Source organism: Nesoenas mayeri (genome assembly GCF_963082525.1).
Source record: "Nesoenas mayeri genome assembly, chromosome: 3".
NCBI classification, from domain to species: Eukaryota; Metazoa; Chordata; class Aves; order Columbiformes; family Columbidae; genus Nesoenas; species Nesoenas mayeri.
In genome coordinates this window covers 25,911,523-25,928,010 of record NC_137544.1, presented here as the reverse complement: position 1 = coordinate 25,928,010, position 16,488 = coordinate 25,911,523, and the positions used below count along the sequence as shown (strand labels likewise).

Genomic DNA, 16,488 nt, shown 5'->3' with positions numbered 1-16,488 from the left:
CTGGCTGGGGTTAAACCACAATAGAGTGACACAAAGGCATCTTTTATACAATGTTTATTGTAATGGAAATACTAAAAAAAACATCTTACAGCTGGTAATAATGCCCAGCAGATAAGAACTGTCCTTGAATATGTGATGTGACTGTTGAAAAGATGGATAATCTGGGCTACACACACAAAGGCCTGCCAGTGAAGTGATAGCTCATAAATAGGACACATTAGATGTGTCAACAAGTTTGAACAAAATCATGGAAGCCTGACAAAAGGAGTAGGTGGTTAGGTCATGCTCCCTATGTATCACACATAAACAAGTATATACATGTAGGTTCCATCACTTCTTTCTTGTAAAACTCAAGGAAAAATAATGAAATTGTAAGAAATATAGCTGAATAACACTGACATTATGAAATCTTGAAGTATTTTGTCAAATATCAGCTTTACTGAAATGCAGACCTGTCTCACACAAAAGACAATGGAAGTATACATACATAAAACAGATACACAGCAACTAGTTTGCTTGAAGCACTGTATTTTCTGAGATGTTTTCTAGCTATCAAGTGCTCTGTTGTATTCAGACTTTTAAAAGGACTTATGAATTGGGGGTTGTGTGACATTCCTGTTCTCCAGCCCACTTCTATATTTTATTTTCTGCCGCATTATCATGGTGCTAGAAAGGAATACAAGAACTAAATTCTGCTGGTTGGAAGCTTATCTCTACAGACTACAATTGGGAGTAATAGCACAGACATCTAATTGGCACAGGATTAATTTTCAAAGTCACATTACATAATCTTAGACAGTTAACAATCTTATGGAAATGTGAGCTATTACCAGAAGATCAGCTATGCTATAAAACAGACTGCCAAAAATGACAAGTTTGTTCAGCTCTGGAGGAAGTGAAAGCTATCATCACAGTTTCCTGAGCTAACTGTACTGATTAACAGAGACAGATTGGTTTTAAATTATGCCACGACACACATACACACACAAATATTTACAAGTATTAATTGGTAACCCTGGTCATATCTGCAGAGCTGGCTATATTGAATGACCGGTTATTTCATAATCACATTTGATATATTATTTTTCTATCCATAGTAACAATAAAAAGCCTACAAAATCCTTATACTCACTTCATGTTAGAGGCAGAAGGATCATAAACATAGCTGTCATACCACACATGACAATACAATAAAAAGGTTTCACACTTCACTATGATTTGATTTAAACCTGCATGACTCATTAAAACCATGGTATGTTTCACAGTTGAAATGCTGTGCAACTTTGAAACCATAGCCTTCAAAATGCATCTGTCAGTCACTGTAAAATGGAGTTTCATCAGGAAAAACCCTTCCATGTCCATGTCTGTTTCTGACATAGACATAAGAATGCCTTTTCTTTAGACCTCACAAAGAAAATACAATTCACTAGGCTAGCAAAATGTTACAGCAAACATCTTGCATAGTATATAACACCTGAATCTATATCATGAATGCACATTGCTAATACAATATTCCCCAAACTCAGTTGAAATCCTTGCAGTTTTACTGCACTGAGAACCAGGAGACCGACTGAGTGCAGTTCTGCCAGGGCTGAATGCACCCCAGGCTCTGCAACCCCTGCCACCCATGCAGAGGCTTGGCTGCCTGTGCTGGAGATAACCTGTGGTATGAGGCAACATGTAAGCTGGGAAAAGGCTGCTACAAACTGAGCTTTGGGAGAAAGATGTGAGACACCTCTTTTAGGGGCCACCTCTTTGCCTGGGAGCTGTATATAAGCTCAGGTTCTCACACTTAGCTCAGGTAAAGACCATGTTCCACCGTATGCATGTGCCTTGCTGATTTTGATCTTGATCCTCACCCACTGACTTTACTTTCTGGCTTTACTTCAGACCTGCTTCATGACTGTGGATTTGTCTGGCGATTGCTGGGAGGTGACTGAACCCTGGTAAACATCACCAGATCTACCATGCTCTCAGGCACTGTGGGATTCTACCAGTGAGTACGCTGCCCTGTCAATCTTGCTGCTGCTCTCAGCTCCTGGCCCTCCTTTCCCTGGGGAACAGTGCATTCCAGCTCTTCTCTGGCAAATCCACTTGTGAGATGTACAGTAAACAAACAGCTATTGTCAAAAAGTTTCACTCAACATGCAACTCAGAAAGTAAACAACACTTTAAAAATAAAGCAGGATTCCAAAACATTCCAATTTTTTGAAAGATAGTGAGTTAAAGCAGGAAGTGATAACAGCTTTCATTTTATTTGGTAATGCCCCAAAGATGCTGCTGTCTGAAGAGTGCTTCACTGACCTAGGGGAAAGATGAGTTAGTCTCTGTTCAGTTCCTGGCAGACAGGGCTTTACTGTTTTCACTGGCCTTGGAGTTGTGCTATTGCTGAATATCCCCACTGAGTTACTTTCCTTCTTCCATAAAGAGATGATTCCTTCCAAACATCACTCACAATATAAAATTAATACCTGGTAGAAAATCCTGCCATCGTCAAGGCTGCATCTGTTTTGGATCTAAATAGCAGAGCTGGTCTTCAGAAATACCACTCCAGCAGCTTTGAAAATGTATAAAAATAAATGGAATAAATTCTTTAAAAGTTTCACAAAATTATCAAGAGTACATCTTCAAAGTAAAATGAAATCTAAACAAAACCAGCAACAACTAAGTTTGTCATTCACTTCTTAGGAAATCTGACAAATACATGGTGGTATCCTTTTACTTGCCTTCATCCCATAAGGTTCTGGCATTGCAGGGGAACTCTGACTAACTGATGACAAGTCTTCTGTAGGAGCTGCTGTATAGTCAGCCTTTAAGCCATGGCTTATGATATATCAGGTAAGAAGTATTTTATCAGTAGTGCTACAGACAGAAGTATAGGAAGAAAATTGGACAGCAGAACAGTCCTAAATTTTTATTTTTCAAAAATGTACATGTAGCCTCAGAAGCAAGAACAATAACACTATCAAAAATAGTTATAAATGTAACAGAAAATGAGACTCCGTATGTGAAGGAATATATTTTTGTTTTTCTTTCGATAGCTTTTAATAGGTTGGGACTGTTAAGACCAAGCACTTTTCTACTGATTCAGATTCCAGTCCTCCTCCTTTATCATCCAGTGAATACACAGCAGAACTACTATCCTTTGGAATGATGTTAGAATACAGGTAGCCAAACTGCTTATTATTATTTCACTCTGGAAAAAAAAAAAAAACACAACAAACCAGTATCCAAGGACATTCTTTTTTATTCAACTATAAGGGTAGCCTCCAGCCAGATGCAACTGCCCTTTCTTTTGGAAGAACTCAAATGAAAGTCAACATAATTTGTATTAACATTCAGAATACTGAGCATCTCTGGCATCTCACCTTCCTTCATTCTTCAGCATTGCCCTTTTCCAGATTTGGGTTTGTAGGATTTCACTATTTGCAGTAGGCAGAATTGCCTTTCAACATAAAGAATGGTAAAGGAAAGTAGAGCTGTTCCCCCTCTGGACTATCTGGTCAGAAAGCATATAGAGTGGAACTAGTTACACATCTGCATATAAGAATCTAGAAAGAAAAGGTCATAATTTCATATCAGCTTCATCTTTTAATGCTTTTCTACTTTTTGTGTATCTCACAAGGATGTGCATGACCCTTTGCCAGTAATCCCCACATAATGCAAACACCCAAGTACTTCAGCTAATAACTCGAACTCTTACATAAATTGAGTTCATACATTCTAGATCTTAGGTAGATGAAATTATTGTATCATTTCCTATGTGGTATCTTTTTAAAAATGAGAAAGCCACTCTAGTTATTATTCATCCAACAGATAAAGGTGAGTCTCATACTGATATTATAAAAGTAAAGCCCTTTCAGTGCCAGATTCCCCAAGTAATCTGTACAAAACTAAATAATTTAAAACATGATTGAATGTAATATGCCTCATCTATGGCAATCAAATAGGGTTCATGAAAATCATGGCACCATTTAAAAGAATACATGGTTCATTCAATTCTACCAACACATGCATGTATGCCTAGACCTCAGTATTCACCAGATAGCTTTAAAATGATACAGAGCAGCATTTGAAACAGTTGACTATTGATAGGCATTGACTGGGACTGTGATGTTAGAACTATACACAAACTTTTTATTTTCTAGTCTTAAAAAAATCAAACAACAATAAGAACATATCAATTAATGCTGTTGAGTTCTGTGAGTCAGACTATGACCTCTTTGAAGAAAGGACCAGATTTGGATTCTGTACAGATTTCAGTACAACTAGCAGATACTATAAAATCTAGATAATACATAATAGAGCTATCCAGAGATGAGTAATTATCTGACAATTAAATTTGATTTCATTCTGAACTGGAAAGAAAAATAAGTATCATCAAATTGTATGAGTAAAGGAACTTTCTGAAGTCTCTCACTAGTGTCTGGCATGGTCTCTCAGCCTTGGAAGGCAGCAGTGCTGAGGACTTTCAAGCTGGATTCTGGCAGGTTGTGTATGCTCAGGATCTCAGCTCCTGTCAGCTCTGGAGTGGGCAGCCAAGAGGCCCTGCAGCCCAGCTGGTGGGACACCAGAAGGGTGCTTTTTCTGCATTGTCTTTGATCAAACAATGTAATCTATGCTGTATATTTTCATTTTGATGGATGCAGGTTCCCTGAGAGAAACCATTTCATTAGAAAAGTTCTGACCCGAATGAGTAACTTAAACAAGGACCATTCCCATTCTTTACCTGTATAAATTGAGTTCAATACATGGAATTGTACATTACTTAATCCCCTGTGGTCTTATTCCAATTATTAACTGCTGCAACTGGTTACTGTGGAATGACTGAGTAGAGGTCCTCCTTCCCCTCTACTCTGCCCTGGTGAGACCACATCTGGAATATTGTGTCCAGTTCTGGGCCCCTCAGTTCAAGAAGGACAGGGAACTGCTGGAGAGGGTCCAGCGTAGGGCAACCAAGATGATTAAGGGAGTGGAGCACCTCCCTTATGAGGAAAGGCTGAGGGAGCTGGGTCTCTTTAGTTTGGAGAAGAGGAGACTGAGGGGTGACCTTATTAATGTTTATAAATATATAAAAGGTGAGTGCCATGAGGATGGAGCCAGGCTCTTCTCGTTGGCAAACAATGATAGGACAAGGGGCAATGGGATCAAGCTGGAACACAAGAGGTTCCACTTAAATTTGAGAAAAAACTTCTTCTCAGTAAGGGTGACAGAGCACTGGAACAGGCTGCCCAGGGGGGTTGTGGAGTCTCCTTCTCTGGAGACATTCAAGACCCACCTGGACATGTTCCTGTGCAACCTCACCTAGGCGTTCCTGCTCCAGCAGGAGGATTGGACTAGATGATCTTTTGAGGTCCCTTCCAATCCCAAACATACTGTGATACTGTGATACTGTGACACTGTGACTGCGTCAGTAACCAGAGACCTTCATACATCCTAAAAGTGTCTTGAATTCTTTATTAACCTAGTTTTATGTTTTTAAGTCATGTTTTCAAATAAAGAAGAAATAGGTATTATATTTACTCTGCAGTCAACTTACACTCTTGTTTAAGCTCTATGCTTTGCAGTAGCTGTGCAAAAAAGTTGCAAGAGTTTAATTGCTGTGCAGTGGTAAAGAAATCTTGTGGTCTTATCTGCAAAATGGAAAGATCTTACCCTTGACACTTACTCTGCTTCTAGTGATAAACAGTAGCTGATTGAACACAAAAATAGGACAAAGCATACTGATGCTATCATCTGGATTTCATATTCTGTGAATGTTCATGTAAATACATCCTAAAAATGTCTTAAAACCTGTTCTTCTCAGTGGCTTTCACTGAAATCTCTGGTGAGCAGACAATGTGGGCACACATGAGAATCATCAACATGATGTACTTGAATGCAATAATGAAACTTGCATTCAAATTCACAGACTTGTTAATGGCTTTCATTTTAGCTGGTCTGTGCAGCAGCTTGGACAGTGTATGTCAACTCTCCTAATTAAACTGAAAGCTAAATAGCAATGTAGTCCTTGTTGTATACTGTTGAAAGCAGAATTCCTGCTCACTCAAAAGCCCAGTAGATGTCAATCAAAGTTCAAGCTTCTGATTCAACCCTCAGCTGTTAATTAACTGTCAGAATGATTTAATCTAGTTTATTACTAACATCTGAGGGATGTGTTGTGCCTTCCACTTGCATAGATGTTATTGCTGTGAATGCAATAATCAGAATAAGAGACTGCAATATATTTTTCAGTACCATATAGTCTTTCCTGGTTACCTCAGTGTTATCTGAATAAGACACAGACAAAATATAAGCAAATCACTGACTCCACATGCCACACTAGTCCAGCAGCACCGGTCAAACCTAAGCAGAGAAACACACTGCATTGTTAAGGATGATACCATAAAGCAGTATTAGGCAGTAAAACTCTGTGGAACCACTTCTGCTCTTCTGTGAGAAGGTCCATGACTAAATCCCAGATTAACCTTGACTATGGATTTTTCAAACGGGTAAAATTATCTTCTCAGACATTTCAGCATGTGCACTGCTCTATATCACATTTTCACTGGCAGTCCAAGTTTCACAAATATGACTTTGGAAAAAGCTTTAAACCACTTTCATTTCTCTCCTCAAAATCACGTGAGCCTGCAATCAGTGCAGTATGAGCTTCTTACATAAAGATGAGATGGTGTGCAGCTACCAAGCACCTGCACCTGCAGATCCCACAAACAACTTGCCCATAAACACAAGCAGCAGTTGGGGTAGGTGAGGTCCGTGTAATGCACAAAGGCAGTTTAAAGAACACATGGCTTGGGGAGAAGCAGTCCAGTAAAAGGTGGGTGGACAGCCAAATGCCAGCTTCCATACTTAGCAAAACAATAACGTACACAAATGTCAGGGAGGAACGGCTCCACATCAGCACCAGTACAATCTTGCATTTGCAAGTGCACAGAGGGGAAAGCTTTCCTTCTCATGGGTTCAGGGGGAAAATAAAGGTGTAACTAGGGCGAGAGCTCCTAGGGCTGAAAATTTGACCTTGACTCTTTAAAGGTGAGAAGGGACTGTCTGTTTATAGAATGGGTTATGGCAAGCACAGGTAGTTCTCCTAAAAACGCCTTTGCTCAAGATGAGAACGAAGGAAGGACGCTTTTCTTCCTAGCTTAAAGTACAGCTGCTTTGGGAGGAGTATTATCTTTACACTGCCTGTCAAGCTGGCTGCCGAGCAAAGGACTGAGCAAACATGCTCAGTCTTCTGAATAGCTTTGGCTGAAAACTCACTGGTTTCGGCAACGTGCGTTTACAGGCAGTTAGCACACCATTCCAGAAAAACAAAATAGTATCATCAGTCAGTTGAAAAGAGAAAAAAAAATAAATAGAGTCTTGCAAAATCTCGCCTTCGGCTGCATCATTTGCATCTTGCCTCGGAAAGCCTAGGGCGCTTGCAGATAACAGTCCTGACATGCACAAATCCTTCTGAAAAACATGAATGAAAGACCCGTATGGCAGGGCTGGGCGCGCTAGTGCGCCGCTCCGTTCATGAAAATGTCACTAATGTAAATAAGAAATGCAAATGGCCGTGACTACAGCTAAGTGGGCTCTCACGGCGCAACCATCTCCCCGGCGGCCCCAGCGCATTCATGCTCATTCATAACGCGGAACTGATGAAGGCCAACGTGTTCTCCGCTCACCCGGCTACCAGCGAACTGAAAGAGCCGGGCTGCGAGACGGAGCAGCGCCCGGCGAGGACACGGCGGCCCCGGGGGTGTGCATGTGCACACGCGTGTCTGCCCCCCCGCAGCCGGCACAAGCGCCTGTTCCGACAGCCCGGCGACAACCCCCGGTGAGGGGCCGCCCCGCCCGCAGTCACGCTCCGCTGGCTGCAGCGGCCACCTCGGGGGAGCGGACGAGCAAGTCTGATCGGAAGGGGAGAGAGGGGAAACGGACAGGGAGAGGGGGGAAGCGGCAAGCGGGCTCCCGACGGCCAGAACCCGCTCGCCGCTCCCCACGCCGCCCCCACCTGTTCCCGTAAAAGCTCCTGCTTCCCGCCGCCCCAGCCCACCCGTGCCCTCCTCCGCTTGCTCTCGCTGCCCGCCACACTCCCCCAATCGGGTGAGAGCTGCCCACCACCCCCGCCCGCCCCCCCTTCTCCCTCCCTCTCCCGACGGAGGCGGCCGTCCGGTGGCCCCCCTGCCGCCGGCTCCTTCACGGATGAATGGAGCGGGAGGAGGCGGGCTCCAGGCGCCGCCTCGCCTCGCTTCCCTCAATGAGAGCCCAGGCGGGCGCCGCCCCGCTCCCGCCTCCCCCCCCCCCCCCCCATCCCCGCTGCGCGCGGCTCGCGAGCGTGTCGGTTGAGCCGCCGAGGCGGGTGCGCAGCGCAGGGGCAGCAACCGCCGGTCCGCGCGTGGCGCGAGCGCCGTCCCGGGTCCGTTGCTCCTCGCCCCGCCCGCACCCGCCATCTCTGTCCTTCAGCAAACACCGCGCGGTTGTTCCCAGCGCGGCGCCGGCTCCGCCGAGCGGGTCGGGGCTGTGAGAGAAGGAGCAGCAGCCGCCCGGGCGGGCTGAGAGGCGGAGCCGCCGGCCGGGGCGGGCAGGGCCAGGAGGGGTTTCAGCACCTCGGCCCGGCGGACAGGGACGGGACCCGGCCGGCAGCGCCCGGCTCTCACCCACCGCGTCCTCCGCTGAGCTCCGCCGGCCGCTCTCCTCCTGCCCAGCCCCGGCAGCGCCTCGCAAGCGCAGGGGGAGCCGGTTTCACGCCATCCCGCAGCAAATGCCCCTTCCGCGCAGCCTTAACTTTCCCCCGCGGCTGGGGACACCCACATTTCCAGCGGGGGAAGCGAAACCCACCCCCGGTTTCCAGCCACCATCCGTGCAAAGCCCACCTCGCCAAGGGGGAACGGGAAGTTTTTGGGGGAGCGCGACTCACCCAGGACGTTCCCGACGAGAGCCACAATGAAGACGACAATGTAGCCGGCGATCAGCGCCCATTCATACTCTTTGGGATGCAAATACTCCTTCCAGAGGTATCGCAGAAACTCCTCATCGTCGTAGTCGGAGGAAGGGGTTAAAAGAACATCCCTCGTTTCGTTTAGCTCCGAGCCGGCCGTCCAATTCCTGCACGGAGGGGAACCATCCTCGGGTTGAATCCCGGACATCCCTGGTGGTTGGTCCGTGGGGCTGTGGATTCAAAAAAAAAAAAAAAGAGGAAAACCAAGAAAGACCCTCTCAGAGTATCCGAGCTTTCTCTCCACCGTCCATCGAGGCTTGTGGTTGCCACTGCGAAAAGTGGGGTGTGGGGAGAAAAATGACGCGGGAACTTACGGGAGCCAATGCGGGAACAGACTGGGGATCCGCGTCGGTCCCCAACCCGCTCTGACCAGCCTTTTCCCCGGCCGGGGAAAAGGCTGGTCAGGATGGGTTGCGTGTCTCGGGTGCTGAGCTTCACCTGCCCCCGCCGGAAAAGTCACGTCCGTTTCGGACTACGCCGATTTTCGTTCTTCAAACCGTGCACATGGAACGCGCCCCCCCCTCCCCCCCCCCGCAACTAGGCAGGCCCCCCTCCCCATCCCTATATCTCTGCCCCGGACCCTGCTCCGGGCTCGTCTACCCCTCTTCCGGCTCCGATTTCCCTCGGTTTCCCACCTTCTCTCTATCTCTCCCTCTCTCTCTTTCTCTCTCTCTCTCTCTCTCTCTTTAGACTTTTCTACATTAAATGCCACATATACTCAAGGTATTAGTGGATTAAAGGCAAGGGAGGGCTGCTGTGGAAGGAAGCACAGGGTAAAAGAAGCCATTAAAAACGAGTGGCTAATGAGGCTGCCTCCCTTCAGTGCCCCTTTTAAGGCTGTGCTCGGTATGGGGCTAAAACAGAGGAATTAGTGCCAGCGGGAAAGCCCCTAAGACTGCTGAATAGACAAGTGCGGGGTTTCCTCGGATTTGCAGACTGTGAGAGTTCACTGTAGGCTTGAGTCTAGCATGCAGACTCCCCGCACTGGGGTTGTTTCGAACATCCAGCTCGGGATTTCAAGACAGCAACTGCCCTTTAGCTATTGTGAATTGAGATGAGCTGGCAGAGGACAATTCAAGAGAGCCTATAAGTGCTAGTTAAAGTGTGATAGGATTCCTGGCTTCTGGTCATTGCTTCTTGAATTATTTTAATACTTTGTCCAGCGTACAGTTCCAAAAAGAGAAGGGGTAGGTCTGGACTTGTTCCTCCCTGACTGAAAACCAAAACAGAACAGAACACAACCAACCAAGCAAAAAACCACAAACAACCAACCCCCACCACCTTAACGCAATCCATTCAATTCCTAGCTGAATAATGACTCTGATATAAGCACCACTTCCACTGTGAAATGACACAACTCTCTCATTTAAGCATTTTGATGCAGAATCTGCACATCTGTAGGAACGGAGGAACTATTCTGATGGGACTCTACTTCCAACACATAAGCATAATAGAGAGGCAGATATTCATAAACAGCGTAGTGCTTAGCTCTAGACAGTACTGTATGTTCCTGAATCGTTCTTTATAGGTATGCAGCCTCTCTGTTGCCTTTGAAGTCCAGAAGAGCATATCTACACCTGGTGTTGCTTTTGGGGACCTATCCCTTTGCTATTCCACAGGGAAGTTGAGTGGACTTTTTAGGCTGAATACATTAAAGAGTGAGATATACTTGGATATGCAGGTAGGATCAGCATCTATCTTACATAAATTAGAAAGGTAGACTTTGCAAGCATCATAAATAAAGATTAGATACTGCAACTAATGAAAACATCTAAGGTTATATTAGTTGGGGTATGAGTTTTGAGAAGTGATTTAAACTCTCCTGAGAATGTGGGAATACAGGTCTACTTGGTACACAAAAATAGATGTATTTAGGGAGTTTGTCATGGTCTTTGCTAGTGATGAAAAGAGGGCATGAACATTTAGTGATCAGTAACAGACATCCATGATCTGACTTGTTTCATGTGTTAACATGTTGGTCCATAATTCCAATATTTGTTTCCAAGTTGTCATAAAGTCCGAAACAGGTAATGCCTTTTTTTTTTTTTTTTTTTTTTGTCATAGAGTGCTTTTCTTCTTCCTCCCTCACCAGTAGTAAGGACTTGAATGAAAAAGGCATACATATTAAGAAACAACATGGTTTTATGAAAAATACATCTCAGGGCTCATTTTTTCAACAAGATTACAAGTTTGATTGATAAAAACATAAATAATTGATTATGCAGATTTATAAACTTCACAAATTTGCTATTCCTAGAGTATTGTAAGACATTTCCTTTGATTAATACAACATATTCTAATTAGGAAGACAGGACAGTAAAAAATCAATGTGACACTTTATAAAGATTAAAAATGGAATAGCTAACAGACCTCAGCATGAAATGGCAGACATAGAATTATCATTGAGTCTGTGCATTTTTACTGTCAGTTCTCAGTTCTCACTCAATGGTGTTGAAGAAGGCAGATGATCCAAAGATCAGAGGTAATCAGCTAAACACACACTCTCATCATGAATCCATAGTCAGAAAGCTTCATGTGATCCTCAACAGCATAAATAAGTATACCTGTGGAAAGAGATGGTATACACAAGTATGAGTGAAATTTGACTGACCAAAAATATTCACCATGTACAAACTCAGCTACTGAGGAAAAAAAAAAATATATTTTATATATATATATATTTAAAATCAAGATTCAATGCTAGCTGAAATGGGAATTAATGCAGAAAAAGTCACGTGGTCTGTAGTATGCAAGAGGTCAGACTAGATGACTACAGTATTCCCCTCTGGCTTTCTAATTTGTGAAAGTGTGTTAGCAAAATAGATTTGATTGATGAATTTTAGTGCTGATTTATCTTTTCATTACATCAAGACTAGTGCAAAAGTATAAAACTGTTCCTTTTATATGCAAGTGAAGAGCAAATGCTCAGAAGTATGTAATTCTCAATTTGTTAATTGTTTTTCAAATTCAAAACCTGTTTAGTGTGTGGATTCACAAACTTGTACAATCAAAGAATATACCAGCTACCCAGCACTCAAAAGAAGCATAAATCCAAGGTTATGTCTATTAACCTTATCTCAGGAGAGTACTGTCTGGTACTTTATTTAGCTAAAAGGTTTGCATACATTGATAACTCTTCTAATCCATAACTTTCCATCACTGATCCAAAAATACTGAAATGAAATTATCAGCCCTAGAAGGTATGTTCTGTGGTTTTCAATGTCACTTATTATACGATATTAGACCATGTGAATATAAATCAAACACAATTTTATGCTTTATTGCATCTGATAGCTCATAGGAACTGACATTCATAGAGAACAAAAGAACCCTTCTTCAGCATCCAAGTTTATTGCTTTGTCAAACACATTTTCCCTGCCATAATAATAATTCTATTGCAGACTTCCGTTTTTATTAATCACACAAATAGGCAGCATTTTTTCATATCTTAGAGACTAGCCCTTTCATTTAAAATCTATTTGATTCAGAGGATTAGCTCCATACTAGTTTAATAGCATATTAAATTAAGAGCCTTTTATCAAAGCAGAATGATTTTTAAAATTTTTGCAAACTTGGGTTAGAGGCAGCTGAGCCAGAAGGTTTCTTTTCAGCCTTTGCCGAACATTGCAACAGGCACTTTCATTCTTAGGAAGCAAACCACATAAGCACAGCTGCTGAAGAGAAATAGGCTGCTATGCAGTATTGGCAGCAGAGACGGACTGTGTGAATATGTCCTTCCTTCCCATCTTCCCTTCACTGCTGTCATTTAACAGCTTTTCTCTGACCCCTTTCTCTTTCTTAAGGAATATGCCACATGACAGTTCAATAGAAAACCACCATCTTTACCATTTATTTACCTGAACAAAACTGCTCAGTCATGACCCAGACTTTGTCTGTGAAGCCCCTCCAGTATCTTTCTTCCTATAGTGGTGTTTCAAGGTGAAGTGATGCTTCTCTGGCAGCAGCTCAAAGTAGTTCCTGAGAAGCAGATGGGCTATTATTAACTAAATAGTGAAGAAGGGAAGACAGTGAATGAACAGGCAGAGAGAGGCTAAGAGCAAGAGAGTTGACTGATAGAAAAAAACAAGTTTGAGAATCTACACAGACATAAAATTCAGTGGGATAATAAAGGTGGCAAATACCAGGCAGCAAGGTGTAAAAAGCCACAAAAGAAAAATGAATACTGTATTTTTTGTAAAAAAGAAAGAATTAATCAGCAAATCTTATAGATGTAGATAACGATGCTCCATTGCATACTGCATTTTGCAACACCACATTTCCTTTAGGGCCCTTCTTGTCTTAGCATTAATTTGGCAGTGAATTGTAGGTTAAACAGGCAAAACTAAATTAAACATGAGAGATGTTATTCAAACCTACCATTGAATTTTTTTGAACCAATGGTGATATAAGAAACATCCAGCAATTAATCTTGTTTAGCCAACCTCAGACACTTTTCTATTTGTGTGTAGAAAGCAGGATCCTGTTTTAAACAATCCAAGAGCTTGCTAAGATACCGTTACCTGAATATAGCAATAATATCAGCCATGCTCTATTGATTCATTAGCTCACTAGCACCATTAAAATGAGGCAGAGCTAAGAGAACTTAACTCTGTTTCTAGCAGTGATCAGATAAAGATCAGCACTTGATTAGATCATTCCATCTTCATTATTAATATCCACCAATGCAGAACATATTTGACGTGAAAAAGTCTGATTCTGGTCTCCTTCACACTATTGTAAATGTGGAGTAACATCGTGTCAGTAGAGTTATGCTGCTGTAATACAAATTAAAATAGTTGTGCACTGCATGGTTGTGCAGATTCAGATGAACTAAAAGCAACATGAGAATTCGAGTCTTTGTAAAAATTCTGTTGTGCAACCTGCAACAGAATTGCTTGGCATCATTCCTGTATGTCACAGGCATAATTACCAGGGTGGTACAATAATTTTATATATATTAAAAAAATATACATCCCTCCTCCACTCTTATATTGGGCCATTTGCTTATTAACAGCCAAGTACTAAAGGGAGTTCAGAAAAAAATTGGTTTTGACGTATGAAAATGAGTGTGTTCCATCTGTACTATTCACTCCTCCACTAAGTCTACGAATATTTTAAAGCAAACACATTTAATTATGAGGGCACAGATCCAACCTTCATAGAACAAATTACACCTCTCCTGAAGAGGTCTCTGAACTGTATATGGAAGCTGAAAGAAGGATGCTTGTTTACTCTTTATTTAAAAAACAAAAAAAAAACCAACAAAAAAACCCCAAACAAAAACCAAAAAAACCAAAACAAATAAACAACAAGACAAGGCACTCCCAGTTATTATTTCCATCAGCAAATCTAAATCAGTATAATAGAAAAAGGTCTTCTTAACTTCATGTTTATCAGAATACCAGAACTCATTGTTGTAGAAGCCAAAGCAAATTAATTACAAGTCCATCAAAGCTGTTAAATGAAGCAGTTTGGATGCAGTATTGTGCTCAAGAGTCCTGAAGACAGAGAAAATATATCGCCAAATATAAACTGTTTCTTAAAATTAATTTCCCTAGCATCTGCTTCTGACCCATCTAGAAACAGGACAGGATCTTTGGTGTGACATGAGACAAAATGGATATTCTCAAATTAAGTATTTTGAATAATAAGAAAGAAGACACACATTTTTTTTTTTAATATATTAAAAAAAAAAGTTATGTTAAAGCCTTTCAAATGAACTTAACATGAACATCCCATGCTCTAGAAAATATTCCATTGTAAGAAGGACATGGGCCTGTTGGAACAAGATCAGAGGAGGGCCATGAAAATAATCAGAGGGCTGAATAACATCTCCTACGAAGACAGGCTGAGGGGTTGTTCAGCCTGGAGAAGGCTCCGGGAACACCTTATAGCAGCCTTCTGGTAGCTAAAAGAGGATCTACAAGAAAGTTGGAGAGGGACTTTTTACAAGGGCATGTAGTAATAGGGCAAGGAGTAATGGCTTTAAACTGAAAGAGGGTAGATTTAGATTAGGTATAAGAAAGAAATTATTCCCCATGAGGGTGGTGAGGCATTGAAACAGGCTGCCCAGAAAAGTTGTGGGTGTCCCATCCCTGGAACTGTTCAAGGCAAGGTTGGATGGGGCTTTGAGCAACCTGATCTAGTGGAAGGTGTCCCTGCCTATGGCAGAGGGGATTGAACTAAAAGATCTCTAAGGTCCACTCCAACCCAAACCATTCTCTGATAATATTATTTATAATAAAGGTTTTCATGGCAATTAGAGGCCTGGGTCTACCCTTTACAACATGCAGCAAAGAACAATCTCTCTTCTGCAGAATGTAAATTTTAAGTAGAGAAGTTAGATTAAGAGTGGGAAGCAAAAGAGTGATGAAGATAGTTTTAAGTGATGTATCACTTCAAGTATATGAGAGCTAAATGACACCGACCTGTATCACAGGCTATGACCTGTATTTTCTGTGTTCAGGTTCACTGACCCACTGACATAAGATCAGACCAGAATTACTATATTATCTTATTGCTTTCATCAGATTCTTTCTTACTTTGTTGTCTAATCCCTCAGATAAGCAGATCATATTGCATGAGGTCAAAGATCCCTCTGACAGTGGCCAGGAATAAATGTATAGAGAACATAAAGGTAAGGCAAGTCTGCAAGGATACTTTCTGTCATTACAACTTCCCCTCTCTAAGCAATCTGCAAGGCAGCAGCTTCCTGAAGCAAATAATTATGTCTAGTTCATAAATATATCTTTATGTTTTTTCCCCTAACAATTTTGCTTAATATTTTTCTGAACTCATCTGAAGCTCTGGCTTCCACTGTAACTAGAGGCAATGTTTTCTGCAGTTTGTTACATTGTTCCTCCTTTTCTACCTTTAAAACTGTTGCTGGATAATTTTATTTGGTTTGTTGTTCATATATTGTGAAAAATAGAATATTTCCCTTTTCACTCTTTCCATACCACTTGTGATGCTTTTTTCCTCCGTCAAGTCTTCTTTAATGGATGTCCATTTCAGCAATAATTTTATTTTTGTTACTCAGAATGGTCAGAAAACTTTGTTACCTTTTATGTTCACACCCTTTCCTAAATTATCCATGAATATCTTGAGTAACACAAGTGCAGTGTAGGCCCCTGGATCTACTAATAGAATTCTTCTGGCAAATTTTCCCTTTTAATAAATAATTTTTATTTCTACTGTTTTTCTTCTCATCTTGAACCTGTTATTAACCACAAGAGGACCTATAAGATGATAGTTTAGCTTCATAAAGAGAGTTTGAAAGACCCTGAAAGTAGAAAATGTTCTGAAAACACAAGTACACTTCATAAAATCTAAGGGAAATGTAATGCATGCGATGTGTACCTTCCTTCTTCAAAAAACATGATGATTCTTTTCTACTGTGTGTATTCATGTCTACTACCTCTATTACACCAAATTGCAAAGTATACACAATGGACTTACCAGTCCAGTTTTGCAAAACCATCTGTAGATACTGTAAAAGTCTG

General features: G+C 42.0%; 1 protein-coding gene across 1 annotated transcript in view; it reads right to left on the bottom strand.

The window, feature by feature from the left end:
• Positions 1-9,219, bottom strand: part of HCRTR2 (hypocretin receptor 2) — a gene marked incomplete at its 3' end in the record, with an annotated part of 35,273 nt that extends 26,054 nt beyond the window's left edge. The window contains exon 1 of the mRNA XM_080340918.1: positions 8,906-9,219. Coding sequence (XP_080197044.1) covers positions 8,906-9,134 — 229 coding nt within the window. The 5' untranslated portion in view covers positions 9,135-9,219. The remainder of the gene's footprint in view (positions 1-8,905) is intronic.
• Positions 9,220-16,488: the final 7,269 nt, after the last annotated feature.